Source organism: Pelodiscus sinensis, chromosome 16, assembly GCF_049634645.1.
Source record: "Pelodiscus sinensis isolate JC-2024 chromosome 16, ASM4963464v1, whole genome shotgun sequence".
Lineage (NCBI taxonomy): Eukaryota > Metazoa > Chordata > Testudines > Trionychidae > Pelodiscus > Pelodiscus sinensis.
Window position 1 is genome coordinate 3716201 of NC_134726.1, and position 14794 is coordinate 3730994.

The window sequence follows — 14794 nt, forward strand, 5'->3', positions numbered from 1 at the left end:
TCTGGTGGTCTTCTGGGTCAGTGTAGTGGCACAGAGTGGTGGGGGGAAATTTGCATTGCTACTGCTCACGCTTTACTTGCTCTGTTGATCAAGGACTCAAGGGCTGTCAATCTGCCACCTTTCACCAGTGCTAAATTCACTGTGAAATAAAAACAAAATAGGTGGAAATATTCAAAGTGCCCTTAGAAGACACAAAAGCAGGGCTTGTGAAAACAGTGCTTCTGAAGGAAAGTTAAGGAAAGGCATCTTTTATTTTTTGTGGGAAAGAGGAGGCTTCAGCATGTTCCTAATGGTTTTGTAATAATGAAATAAACTGATCAAATTCAGAGGTAAATGTTTTTACCTTTTTACCTAGGTAGGATTTTTAAATACATCTTGTAAATTGGGGATTCTGGTAGAGAAACTTCATATCAAGCAGATGGGGAGAGGGAGGTGTTGCATACACAGGATTAATGAGCAAGGAAGGAGACTGAAGCAAAGAGTCAAATGACTTCAGAAGTCAGCTAAAAAAGGTGGAGGAGGAAGTGAATGAGAGCTAAAGAAGGTGGAGCATTCTGACACCTGACTATGTTGTACAGGCGTCATGGATCCGGGTTACATCCGGGTTACATGGATCCGACTTACATCGGATCCCTACTTACAAACGGGGTGAGGCAACCCTGCACTAGCTGCTTCCCCCCAGCATACCAGGGAGACGCCTAGCTAGCGCCCCCCCCAGCAGACCAGGGAGACGCGGAGCGGCTTTTCTCAGCAGACACCTCAGCTTGAGAATAAAGGACTGAGGGAAGTGAAGTGTGGGAGAATAAAACTGAGCTCTGGAGAAATGTTTGGCTAAAGTTTCCCCTACAATATGTACCAGTTCCGACTTACATACAAATTCAACTTAAGAACAAACCTAGGCTACGTCTACACTGGCCCCTCTTCCGGAAGGGGCATGTAAATTTCACGAGTCGTCGTAGGGAAATCCGCGGGGGATTTAAATATCCCCCGCGGCATTTAAATAAAAATGTCCGCCGCTTTTTTCCGGCTTTTAAAAAAGCCGGAAAAGAGCGTCTAGACTGGCCCCGATCCTCCGGAAAAAGTGCCCTTTTCCGGAGGGTCTTATTCCTACTTCAAAGGCCCTCCGGAATAAGACCCTCCGGAAAAGGGCACTTTTTCCGGAGGATCGGGGCCAGTCTAGACGCTCTTTTCCGGCTTTTTTAAAAGCCGGAAAAAAGCGGCGGACATTTTTATTTAAATGCCGCGGGGGATATTTAAATCCCCCGCGGATTTCCCTACGACGACTCGTGAAATTTACATGCCCCTTCCGGAAGAGGGGCCAGTGTAGACGTAGCCCTACAGTCCCTATCTTGTACATAACCCGGGGACTGCCTGTATTGCTGGCCTGGTCTCAATGCAGGTCTCACAACTCTATGCAGGTAAGCCAATCTCCCCCCCACAGTGGCTGCATAAGGATTTGTACTACTGTGGATCAGAATCTGACCCTGACAGAGAGGGTTATCTTTATTCATGCTATTTAAAATGGGTTTTTGTTTGCTTACACTCACTTGACTCAACTGTCTGAATAAAGAGCTGGCAGAAAACCTCTTTTGCTAAAGATTCATTATCCCTCAACCCTTCACTTAAGTCTGAGGGGCTGATTCTTTGCTGCCTGAAATCTGACTCATTGTTTATACCTGTGCACAGGGCAGCTGACAGCCTGCAATAGCTCCTGGGCAATGGAGGGCAGCTCCACGCTCCTGGAAGAGGTGGGGCCAGAGCAGCCAGCCCTCCATGCTGCATGGAGCACACCATGCCCACCCCAGCCCCCAGATCTGGATGGAGAGCACAGCACTCCAGAAGCAATTTGAAGGGCCTGGACTCTGCCCACTGCCGCAGTAGCAGCAGGGAGGTCCAGATCCTTTGAATAGCTAGGCCCCAGGGCAACTGACCCCTTTGCCTCCGCAGTAGGCTTGCCTGTGCAAAGTGGGGGTCAAACACTGCCAAAGGTGTGAGTCGAGAGGTCTGATGTGGCAGCATTTTGCACCAAACAGGTGTAAAAGAGAACTGGTGCAAGGCATTGACAGTCCAGTCTAGATAGCAGAAAATGAATGTCTGGCTCCCACACAAATACTCAGGATTTATGGTGGATACGACTGAGCACAAAGCAAAGAGCAGGAGCTGCAATTGACTGACTAGAATGTTCTGGAAATGAATCATGGCCAAGCCACGTGCCAAATATTTAAGTTTAACTAAAAGCAAGGACTTGGAGGCCATAGCAAGACACGAACTCAAAATCTACCAATAACAAAAGTGAATTATTGATTAGTAAGAATTGCTGATTCATTAAATTTTTGGAAGTAGAGCAAATTTAGGCAGTAAAGCTGATTCATAAGGTGGTAATCATTCCACAGAAGTGATTAATGGAACAGTATTTCAGTCACTGTGGAGATTCAACAGTTACTAACTTCATTTTACTAATTGTTCCTTGCCAAAAACTTGGCACTCTAGCCAAAGCAAAGAGCATGTTGCATGTTTCAGAGTCATTAGGTGAACTAAGAAGTAGCCACAGCAATATAGAGCTAATGAAAACTGTTTCCTAATGGCAAACCATAGATCACTAACAGGACTGGACATCAGATCAAAATCTACAGCATGTCCCCTCCACAGCTCTGAATTGCAGGTGTAAATATAGTTTACTGAAGCACAAGAGGTGCAATTAGAAAAGTGCTGTTAAAAATAGTTCAGGAGGCAAGAGCCAGAGGCCATCAATAAATATTCCACAACTGATAGCTAGCGTTAAAATCAATCAGTGTAAAAAGAAGTAAATGGCCTCTTAATGCAGAAGGAGTGCATTTCTACCATGAATAATGGCAATTTCAGCCAGCAGGAAGAATGCACATCCGAGATAAACCTTTCAAAGTGGGTATTAGATGCTAATGCAATTTTTGCAGCATCTGAAATACCTGTTAAGAAATTTACATGTCTTCTTCACTCACTGACTTAGAAAAGGACATACAAATCCAGACATTCTGTACCTACAGATCTAAAGACAGAAAATCAAATATGATGAGGGACAGCAAAGTAAGACAGCTTTTTTACGTTGTTTTTCCTTTCAAGCCCAAATAACACAGCAAGTAAAACATCTGATTTAGGTGCCTAGAGATTTCTTAGCCCTCAAAATCCTGACCTACAAGCTTTCTCTGTGTTCACCATTAAAGTCATCTTGCATTCCTCAGAGAAGGACCAGTTCACCGAATGCTAAATGACAGAGCATGTCTGCCTAGCCACTATCCTCCTCCAGGATTTTGCTGCAACTTGTGATACATAATGTTTGTATTGATAGCAGAAATGGGAACATAAAAGATGAAGAGCAGTGAATGCAGGAATCGGTGTACCCGATCAAACCAGTGGTCTATGTTGTCCAATATCCTGTCTCCAATAGTGGTGAGTACCAAATGCTTTAGAGAAAGGTATAAATCATGCATAATGGACAATTACTCAGTGACATGTCTATGGGAGAAGCAATTTCCTCATCCCAGGTGGTTAGTGGTTGGCTTATGTCCTGAAGCCGGGGTGTTTGTTTCTTATAAATATTAACTCAATATTTTCAAAGTCAACATTGAGACTTCTCAATACGTAGCCTGATTTCTAAATGTATAAAGAACCCCTTATGCTGCGATGTCTTCAGGCAGCCTCCAGTAGGTGCAGAAACAGCAGTCATTAGTCGGGGAGGGAGTCATCTGGCCCCACCTTATTACCAAAGGCTAGCTCATTCTAATCCGGAGGAGCCTAGACTGGACAGGGGATACTCAGGTGATCCCTTTCACTTTTCAGTTCCATCAGTTGGCTCAGTGTGTAGACTGCAGTAGTATTCTCCAAAACCGCCACTTCTGGCACCAAAACAAAATGTCATTCGCTGTTTTGAGGAAATTTTTCCTATCATCCACTCTAATATGCTTTGATTAGAAGGTAGTTAACGAAGTTGACACAATACTAGGCAGTTCACATCTCAGATCCATTTAATAGCGTCACATACTCCAAGGCCCGAAGGGACCATTTTAATCATGTTGTGTGATTTCCAGCATAACACAGACTACAAATCTCCCCCAAAATGACTCCTAGAGCAGATCTTTAGAAAAACATCCAATCTGAATTTAAGACGACAGGTGTTATCCTTGCAGTTCCCCTAGAATCCTAGATCATAATTCCTGACCAACAGGAGCTACAGAGCCAGCACTCCAGTGGGAGCAGGGCATGGAAACTTCCTATCCAACCATGCCCCTATAGGCTGCAGGGACCTGGCAGGTGCTTCTGCAAGCCACATGAAATCTGTCTTAGCCTCGGGAGAGGAAAAAGTTGCAGAAGTGAGGGATGCAGAGGGAGGAGTTGATCAGCGGGACCCACAGACCCTCTGGGATCCCAGGGGTCTAAAGACTCTAGTTTAAGAAATACTGTACTAGATTGATTCCCCATTTCCATTTTGAGACCTAATCGGTTAAGAACAAAAGAGTGGCCATAATGGATCAGATCAATGGTTCATCAAATCACAGAAGCATAGGACTGGCAGGGACTTCAATAGGTCTTCAAGTCCAGTCCCCTGCACTCAAGGCAGGACGATACCTTACCTAATGAGTTTGTCGAACCTATTTTTAAAAGCTGCCAGTGATGGAGATTCCACAGCCTTCCTACGCAATGTGTTCCACTGCTTAACTACCCTGACAGTTAGGATGTTTTCCCTAATGTCCAAACTAAATCACTCTTGCTCAATTTAAGCCTATTGCTTCTTGTCCTATTCTCAGAGGGTATGTCTATACTAGCCCCCTAGTTCGAAATAGGGAGGCTAATGAGGACGACCGAAAGAGCAAATGAAGCACGGGATTTAAATAGCCCGTGCTTCATTAGCATGTTCCTGGGCGGTCGCCATTTTGGAAATTGACTAGCCCGGAATAATTGCCCGCGTCTACACGCGACAGTGAAAAGGGAGTTTGAAGTAAAGCCCTTAATTCGAATTGGCTGTTAAACCTCATTCAAGGAGGAATAACAGCTAATTCTAGTTAGGGCTTTTACTTCGAACTCCCGTTTCACTGCCGCGTGTAGACGTGTGCAGTTATTCCAGGCTAGTCAATTTCCAAAATGGCGACTACCCGGGAACATGCTAATGAAGCACGGGATATTTAAATCCCGCGCTTCATTTGCAATTTCGATTGCCCTCATTAGCCTCCCTAGTTCGAACTAGCGAGCTAGTGTAGACATACCCAGAGATTAAGAACAATTTTTCACATATCTGCTTGGAACAAACTTTTATGTACTTGAAAACTATTATGTCTTCCTTAGTCTTCTCTTCTACAGATTAAACAAAGCCAATTATTCCAATCTTTGGTTACAGGTCACGTTTGTTAGACCTTTAATCATCTGTTGTTCAGCTCAGGACTTTCTCCAGTGAGTCCACATCTGTCCTGAAATGTGTGTGTCCAAAACTGGATACAATATTCTAGTTGAGACCTTATCAGCACAGAGGTTCTTATAAATGGATATTATATTTACCCTCTTCCAGTCCTCTGGAATCTCCCTTTTCTTCCATGAGTTTACAAAGATATCTAATGGCTCAGATATCTCCTCAGTCAATTCCTTGAGTATCCAAGGATGCATTTCATCAGGCTACGGTGACCTGAAGACATCTAATTTGTCTAACTCATTTATAACTTGTTCTTTCCCTATTTTAGCCTCAGATCCTTCCTGATTTTTACTGGAGTTCACTATAGTAGACATTTGTTTTCACCAAAAAAAAAATTGTTAGAAACTAAACAAAAAGGTCATTTAACACTTCTGCCACTTCCACATTTTCTGTTATTGTCTTCCCACTTCACTGAGTAATGGGCCTTCCCAGTCTTTGGTCTTCCTTTGGTCCAGAATCAATGTCCCCTCTAATCCAGTGTTTCTCAAAGTGGTTCATGAAACCACTTTGAGAAACACATTACCTGACCATCCCAGTTTGTTTATTTACTGGTTCTGTGGCCATAGAGCCCCACAGCTCCTATTGGCTCCACTTTGCCCTTTGCAGCCAAGGGAAGCGGTGGGAAGCAGACACAAAAAACCTAACTCTGGGTGCTCTGCCAGTCAGCTGGGCAGCATTTGAAACTCTCTTGAGTGGTGGCACAAGCACATATCTTATAGGGAACTATGTCCAGCATCCTGTTTTCTAACTGTGGCTGGTGCCAGATACATGAGAGGGAATTAACAGAACTGGGCAATTATCAAGTGATCCATCCCCAGTCATCCAGTCGCAGCTTCTGGCATTTGAAGGTTTAGAGACACTCAGAGAATGGGGTTGAATCCCTGACTATCCCGGCTAATAGCCATTAATGGATCTATCTTGCATGAACTTCAGCTAACCAGCTTTTAATCAGTGTAATGTCTATTAATTTTATATTTTAATTTTTTGAATGAAAATGTCAGGCAGTGCCAAGTCAAATGCCTTACAGAAGTCAATCAAATCTATAATCTCTTTAAAAAAAATCTACCACATCACTTTGAGAGGTTCTATTTTCCATAAACCCTTGTTGATTGGCATTAATTACATTACCATCCTTCAAATTTTTGTTAGTTCTGTACCAGCCACTTTATTATCTTGCCCAGGATCAGACTCATGGGCTTATAATTATCCAAGTCACCCTGTTTACCCTTTTAAAATACTGGCCCAACATTAGAGTTCTTCCAGTCCTCTGGAATGTCCCTGATGATCCAAAGTTTATTGAAGATCAGCATGGCCAGTCCAGTGAGCTCCTCAGCCAGTTCTTTTAAAACTACTGGAGGTAAGCTACCTGCTGATTCAAAAGTGTTCAGCTTAGGAGGTGCTGTAAAACGTGTTGTATATGACTACCTCTTCTGTTTTCTTCCCAAACACAGAACAAAAATATGTATTGAATGTTACAGCCTTTTCTCTATTATTAATTCTATCATTTCCATCTTACAATGGACAAATACTTTCAGGTGACTCGTGGGAGGGGTAAATGCCCAACCCCAGCGTCAAGTGCTTCTCCAACAGCCAGACTGGGCAGAGAGAGGAAAGGGTAGGGCCAGAGCTGGAAGGACAGAGGCAGGGCCAGGGCCTCTTCCAGGATGCTGCCCAGTGCAATGCAGTGTCCTGGCTGCCCTCTGCCCAGGCCCAGTTTTTGGGGACAGTGGCCAAGCAACCTAGAGCCCCCTCCCCCTGTCCCTCCAACTAGCTCAGCTGCTGTCTCAGAAGCCAAGACCAGGCGGTAGACAGCTTGCAGCCACTGCAGCAAAGTACTCTCCCAAGCAGCTGCTGTGCAGCATCTGGGAGTGGCTCCAGGACCTGGCTGCTAGGGAGTGCAGCCACACATGCCAAGGGAGGCTGGAGCAGCTGGAGGACAGAGGCCCTCACTGCCCCAGGCACTGTAAGGTGAAGAGAAGACAGAGAGAGTGGAGTCCCCTGGCTAGGGGCATTGTAGGGAGAAGTTATTGGGGAGGAAATGAGTTGCCCAGGGTTTCCAACCTTCTGATTTGTGCCAGAACCTGCTGGAATCACGCACTATGTCGTGGCGACTACTTCAGCTAAACCAGGAGCGGCTGTGTCTACATTGGCATGAATTTCCAGAAATGCTTAAAACAGAATAGTTTTCGTTATAAGTATTTCTGGAAAAAGAGCATCTACATTGGCAGGCTGCTTTTCCGGAAAAGCCCTTTTCCGGAAAAGCATCTGTGGCCAATGTAGATGCGCTTTTCCGGAAAAGAACCACGATCGTCATTTTCGCGATCGGGGCTTTTTTCTGGAAAAGACTACTGGGCTGGCTACACTGGCCCTTTTCCAGAACAGTGTTCCGGAATAAGGACTTATGCCTGAGCGGGAGCAGCGTAGCTTTTCTGGCATAGCGGCTGATTTTGTACAGTAGAGTGTCGTTGCTTTTCCGGAAATTCAAGGGCCAGTGTAGACAGCTCGCAGCTTATTCCAGAAAAGCGGCTGATTTTCCGGAATAAGTGGCCCAGTGTAGACACAGCCGAGCTGATGGGCACAATCAGTCTGGTACAGCAGTGAAACTAAGGTAGTCTCCCTTACCAGCCTTGGCTCTGTGCTGACCCAGCACTGTCCCTGCAGCTCCTAAGGGATACAGGGGGTCTCCGTGCTCTACCTCCTTCCTAAGTGCCAGTTCCCCTTGGTGCCTGCAAACAGAGGGGTGTGCAGGTCACTTTTGCAATCTACCCAAGGTAAACACTACACTCCCCAATCCCTGCCAGTAACCAAGCCTGGTTCCTGACCCCTCTGGCCCTCCTGCACCCTTTCCCCCAGCATGGTGAAAGTGAGGGAGGGCAATGGAGTAAACAGCAATGATCCCCCTATTTTTTTCCAGGTGTGGAATACGTTTTATGTGCACTGAGGTATGTCTGGCTGTGTGGCACCAGTAGACACACAAGCTGCTGGCTGTGGGGGATCTGCTAATCGCTGGGGTGGCATGTGACTCTCTCCAACATGCCCCCCAAGCGCTCAGCTTGCAAAGAGCAGCTGGGCGATGGTCTGCAGGTTTATGGGATGAGCCAGTTGGCGACACTCGTCCCCTGTTTAGTCCTTACCCCCAGCAGGGGCAGGCGCCAGTCACCTACCCGTATCTGCTTTGGACGGTTTGTAGCGTCTGGTTTTACTGTTGTGGAAAGCCTCGGGCAGGACCTCCCCAGGGCTCAAGAAAAGCAGGACGGGTCCGTCAATGGCTGAGGGCCGGGCCGGTGCCCCGAGCCTGCTTGACAGCAGCTGGCAGCGGGTGGGGGAGGGGAACACGGGGCGATTCCCGCTTCTCCTCACGCCCGGTGGGCACCCGGCATTGGCCCCCCGGCATTGGCCCCGGCGGGAGACGCGTCCCGGGCGGGACGGAGCCTTGGTCTGAGCCCGTGTGACCGGCCTCTCCCGCCTCCCTTCGCTCGCTGGGACCCCGGGCGGGGGCGGCCTCGTGCCCAGTCAGGCTGTGGGCTCGGACCCCGCTCCCGACTGCCCTTGCGGCTCCGACCGCGTCAGGCCCCGCCCTGAGGCAGCAGCCCGGGCCCGCCCCAGGCACCTGGGGGGGGGGTGCTCTCGCCCCGCCCCCTCCGGGACTCGAAACAGGGGGCGGTAGCGAGGAGGGGTGTTATGGAGGCTGCGGTTGGGCGCCTCTCTCAGACACCCTCCCCCATCAGAGCTCCGGGCCTCCTCTCTGCCCCTCCCTCGTGTGTCGCCCGGGCAACGTGACCTAATCAGCGCGCGCCGCGTCAGGAGGCGAGAGGCCCCTCCTCGCAGACGCCGCGTGCGGCCGGCCCAGCATGGCCCGGGAGCTGTTACTGCGCGGGAGCCGCCTGCGGGCCCTGCTGCGGGCGGGGAGTCCCGCGGGGCGGCGGGCGGTGGCAGGTGAGCGTAGGGCTGGGAGCTCGGTCCCTGGACAGACGGTGCTGAGCGGCCCCTGCCCGGGCACGGTGGCGGGGAGGCTGGAGGCGTCTCGGCTGGGACCTGCAGCTCGCGCCGCCCGGCGGAGAGAGCAGCGGCTGCCACGTCCTTGGGCCCGGGCTGCCTTCGCCCCTGTCGGCTGCGGTACCGCCCCTCCCCCCCTTTTTAGGTGCAGCCGCAAAGGGCGGGGGCCAGCCCGCAGCAGAAGGACGAAGCTGAATAACCGTAGCCCGCGGGGGAGCCGCTTCGTTCTTCCTACGCATCCGGGTCCGCAGCTGGGCCTGAGCCTTGGCACTTTGTGGTGTCAGTCATTGCATCCCACTGGCCCAGAGAGTATGGCTTGTAAAGTCCCCAGATGGGACTGCCTCCTGCATGGAAACTTGGAACTGCTAAACGTTTCAGCAGTTTACACAAATACACGTGTTTCAGCATCCCTAGATCACAGTGGGATTTCTTTATCACAACATCTAACACTAAGACAACTTAGCTTTCTATACTCCAGTTCCTTCCACTGTTTTGACAGGAAAAAATTAAAATACTTTGGAAGGCCATAGTATTTTCCCAATAAACACTGTTAGACTATGTTTGATCTATATAGTTTAATACCAACATGATTACACTTGTCATGTGGTGTTCTCTCACCCTCTCCTCCCAGGGAGAAGCATGTGTAGTGCAATGTCTTGTTTTGGAGTTTCGGTTTTGTTACCCATATACATGTTGCTATTGGGGATGTTAATTAGTGTGTGTTTGTGTAAACATTTATCTGCTAGAATTTCCAGTGGTTAAATGTTTATGTGAGGGGCTGAGGTCGGGAGAGAGTGCTCAGGGGGAGCAGGCTTTTAAGCCTTTTGTTTCTTTCAGGCTGCTGATTGTATTTTCCTCTCTTGAGATCTAGTGACTTAAACCAACAGACTTGCTTCACTTTTCACTAAACCCTAGTATACTCAGTTGTGTGGCGTTAAAAGGCTGTAGTAGTACATTCCTTCCAGTCAGAAAAATTGGACTCAAGTTGCCTAACAGTTTGTAGGTATTGCTCACTGGTCAGTTACCAGCAACTGCACAACCCTGGTTGACTTGATTACTCTTTGGGAATGAGGCTACCTTGTGGCTTAGACAGGTTGAGCACATTGTCAGTGATTAACAAATAGTAACACAAAGATCTGGGAAAGGAAATAGAGCAAGGTCATAAGCCCTCCATATGTCCATGAGACTATTGCATGTAGGCCATTCCACTTTCCTGTGGGCACTTTAGATAGATTGCTCAGTTTGCCATGATCTGTAGAGTATTCAGAGAAGAGCAACATACATGTTAAGGGGCTGAAGGAGCAGACTGAGACTTTTAGCTCTTAGCTTGGCTAAGCAGTAAATATGTGAAGAATATGCTGGGGAGCAAGGAAGAGAATCACATAATGTTGAGGTTCACATAATTGAACAGAGACCCTCCTCATACTCTGAACTGGGAGGAGTAGGAGCTGCTGGCCACGGGGGAAGTCACCCAGCTACTGAATGCTTTCTGTGGAAGCATAGCTTGCTGCAATCCAGGCTATGATAGCAGAGCTGAAGAGGGCTCCATGTACTACCACAGGGCTGATGGCACCTGCTTTCTGCAGGCACTGGGTGGGGGGAAGCTGTGGTCCTGGTGAGGCCAAGCAGAGACTGTGGGGATGAGGAGCACCTGGCCATGGGAAAGGCCACCTCATTGCTGAGTAGCCCCTGCCTCTTGATTATTCAAACGCCCATTACTGTACTGTAATGGGTTGAAGTGAAGGTTCCAGTACTGAGGTACTAGAAAAGCAGACAGCCCACCTGGAACTCTGTAGTAGGGAAGGGGAGTGCGGGCAGGACAGATTAATTAATGTTTTTTCCCACCTATAATTCCTTTCAGTTTGTGGAAGAATAAACTATGCCACTGACACTGCATGGAGACCTTATTTAGATTAGAAAATAACTATCCCAGTTTAACATGACCAGGAATCAAAATAGAGCACTGCCGGTAGCCACAGTGCCTGTAAGCACTATGCTGAAGCCGCTGTGAGTGGCGGAATGCCAGTTTCTGAGGAACTAACTTGAGTTCTAAAAGGCCTTGGAATACTGACCATGCTTAAGAGATCTGACAAGACGACAGGCCAACGGAATCTGAAAGCTCATATGCACTCTGACGCCAGTCAGGGATGTTAAAATGGGTTTTTTAGGTAAACCACTGAAATTTTCAGTGGCTACATGTTTACTAGCTGGGGCGGGGGAGGGAAAGCGGCTCCCACTCTCAATCCAGATGGCTACCTCTATCAGAGGCATCAGTGTGTGTGGGGGGGGAGGGGGGCGTGCTTCACAGGTACGCGTTCACATCACTAATACTAGTTGCTACTTCCCTTGCTATCTTACAGCGGCTTTGTCAAAGCAGCTGGTACTCAGTGGTATCAGAATTAATGAGCTGTTGAGTTTCAAGTGCAGTAAAATGAAAAGTTGTGGGTTTTGGCCATTTCCTCCCTGAATCTCCCTGCATCCTGGGCTATTAGCTGCCTCTGGTCATCATGGTTCCTTGGTGTGTCTGCAACTCCTAATGGCTTGCTGATGCTGCTTTGTAGGCTGTCACTATGGTCTGTGGGGTCCCTTTAGAATAGGAGGAAGAGATGTGACAGGAAACCCTAGTATAGATAGGCCGTGATCAGACTCAAGTCATGAGATTTTTTGCATTACTGTGTGGCTTCAACATTTCTGGGTAGTTGATCTCATCTGTAGGGAGAATATTTGATGGCTTTAAGACAGTGGTTTTCAGATTGGGTGATGTACTATTGGAGACCCCTAAGGTACATGAGCTCTTGGTGGGGGGAGCGGTGAAGATTTGAGAGAAATCCTGTAATGGCAGACCACACAGTTTGTTTAGTAAGACTTGTCAATCTGATCTTAGAGTCCTAATCCACATATCTCATGATGTTCAAAGATTTGAAAACCATTGCTTTAAGGCACGTCTGCACTTAAAATAATTCAGCTGCACTGCTATGGTGCTTCAGTGTAAACGCTACCAAGGCCAACTGGAGGGATTCTTCTGTTATTTTTCACCTCCCTTAAGAGGCCAATAGCTAGGTCTATGGAAGAATTCTTCCATTAACTTAGTGCTATGTACATGGGACTTAGGTTGGCTGAACAGCACTACTTGTGTGGATTTTTCCCCAAGTAGTTAAACCAACTTATTTTTCTAGTATAGACCAGGCGTTAGTTAGTGTTGGCAATTAAGTAGGTAGCACTTTCTCTGTACTGAACTATGCAGCATGGCAGGAGATGATGTACTATTGGAGACCTCTTTTCTTCAGATGAAATGCAAACTGACTTCTTGGGCACTCATCTGGAAAAATCCCATAGGACTTTAATTGAAGTCTTAGGGTGGCAGCCTGGCCATGGTGCAGTAGGGTCATTGTAGCAAATTCTCCCTTTGTTTTCAGTTGTATACGGTCTCACTCTTTATTTCCTATCCTGATTTTCTGGGTTGTGTTGCTGTGCACTACTAAGCAACTGCTGGGTTTTACTCCCACTTCAGAAGTGGGGGAAGTGGTCTTTTGAGTTTGAAAGTGTGGGATCCTGCACTATATGCTATGTGAGCCTAAGGGATTGTGTTTTATCTTCTTGTTTCTCTGAAAACTGGCCATTGAGAGCTGAGAGATATTTTTGCTGGGGGCGGGGGCAGTGCAGCACAATTTCTCAACTCCCATTGGCTGGTTGGGCTTGTACCACGGGGCTAAAAATAACAATGTGACCTTTAGACTCCACTTTGAGACCCTCCCCCCTTGCTGGGGTTGAAAACTTGACTGGGCAATGCATGGGAGGGTGTACCCTAGGGAGCATTCTTGCATTTGCCTCCGGGAAGAGGACCTGTGACCTAGCTAGCGCTTCCCTACCTCTAGTGTGTGTGATTTAGAATAAAACCTCTTGAATCACATCTTTTAGAAAGAGGAACCACGTGTCTTCAGAGAGCAGCCCTCCATTTCCCCATCCCCCGACACAACGTGGCCACCTTCAGTGTTCTCGCTGGGCAGAAGTACAGTACCCAGGCAACTGAGACCAAAGAAGATGAACCCCTGCACACTATCATCAGCAATTCAGAGAACGTGAAAGGTGAGCAGAAGCCGGGGCTGTGGTTGGCAGGGAGTCTCCTGGAGTGTGTGAAAACCCAGTGAAATGGTACTGTCCTGGCAAAACCGTACCTAACTGGGAGGGTAGGAGCATGGGGCTATCTTCCAGGATGTGTGTCCAAGGGAGGAAAAGGTGAAACTGTCATCCCAGCATTGCTTATGGAATGGACTTTCGAGACTTGTGGAAGGAAGTGATCACTGATGCTTCGATAACAATGGATTATTGGAGTCTCATGGTCAAGGACCTCCAGGTATCCTAGCAAATATAAAATCACCAGAACGAACACCACAAGGCAAACATCCCTCTAGCAGAGTAGTAACTACAATGAAGAATGAAACAGGAGGAACATGTTCACTCTGTATCCTCTCAATGTCTCCCAGGTAGTATGGACCTGATGGGAAGTAAAACTGCTTAAAAGTGAGAGAGACACTCCTCTGTAGTTACAGCTGGGCAGAAGCCTGCAGTGTGCTCTGATGGATGTAACTTTTGTGTGTGTGGAAGGGGGTTCCCAAGGATCTGCCTCTTACTACATCTCATTTGTTACAGAAGTGAGCTGTGCCTGCCTAGTTCATTGCTTTTGATGATAGGGGTCTCCGATTAAAATCATGCTGTTGGCCTTTTGGTTAGAACAAATCACTTTGCCTGCCTCCAACCAGAACTGCTTTAAAATCACGGGAGTGATCTGAACACAGAAATAGCATCTTAAAGGTTCTAGGACCAGAACCATGAAGCCCTTAAATGAATGAGGGTCTACTGCCCCCTGAATCCATCATCTAGCCCTCTGGGGTCAGAGAATCTGGGGTTTTGTCCACACACTGCTGCAGACATGTGACAGGCCATGGACTGTATTACTTAGGGTCTCGAGTGAGAGTCTAGCGTAGCAAATGCCAAAGATTGGACTTTTTAAAAAGAGCCTCTTGAGGGAAGCATTTTGTATAGTGGTGTTCTCTTTGTCTCTCTCTAAGCATATTAATCACTGGGGTATGAGCAGTCTTGAGGCTGCTCGAGCAGAGGTCCTGGATTAACACAGTGGCTCCTACTATTCTACTCAGCACATGCTTTTTATGTTGAGAGCTTAGAGTGCTTGTTGAAGCTCTCAGAGTAGGGCATTAGCAGAAAGCTCCTTGGCATGTTTCTCGCCACCACCCTCTATTTGGTACAACAGTGAGTGCTCATGTCTTAGAGCACCACACACTGCCAGAGTTAGATGTGGAAGGATTAGCTGGGAAGCAGGGGAGGGCATTTTTAGAGATGAAG

General features: G+C 47.6%; 1 protein-coding gene and 1 long non-coding RNA gene across 3 annotated transcripts in view; one reads left to right on the top strand and one right to left on the bottom strand.

Moving 5' to 3' along the window:
• The window catches only part of LOC142818569 (uncharacterized), a 30050-nt gene extending 21013 nt beyond the window's left edge, over nt 1-9037 (bottom strand). The window contains exons 1-2 of one of the 2 annotated variants that reach the window (XR_012896089.1): nt 8602-9037; nt 8060-8163 (exon numbers count right to left, since the gene is read on the bottom strand). This is a non-coding gene — a long non-coding RNA (uncharacterized LOC142818569). The remainder of the gene's footprint in view (nt 1-8059; nt 8164-8601) is intronic. The other variant, XR_012896088.1, reaches the window with a different exon arrangement.
• A 202-nt stretch (nt 9038-9239) lies between these two features.
• The window catches only part of TRAP1 (TNF receptor associated protein 1), a 38971-nt gene continuing 33416 nt past the window's right edge, over nt 9240-14794 (top strand). Inside the window, exons 1-2 of the mRNA XM_075899109.1 lie at nt 9240-9373; nt 13352-13519. Of these exons, the coding sequence (XP_075755224.1) occupies nt 9289-9373; nt 13352-13519 (253 nt within the window). The 5' untranslated portion in view covers nt 9240-9288. The remainder of the gene's footprint in view (nt 9374-13351; nt 13520-14794) is intronic.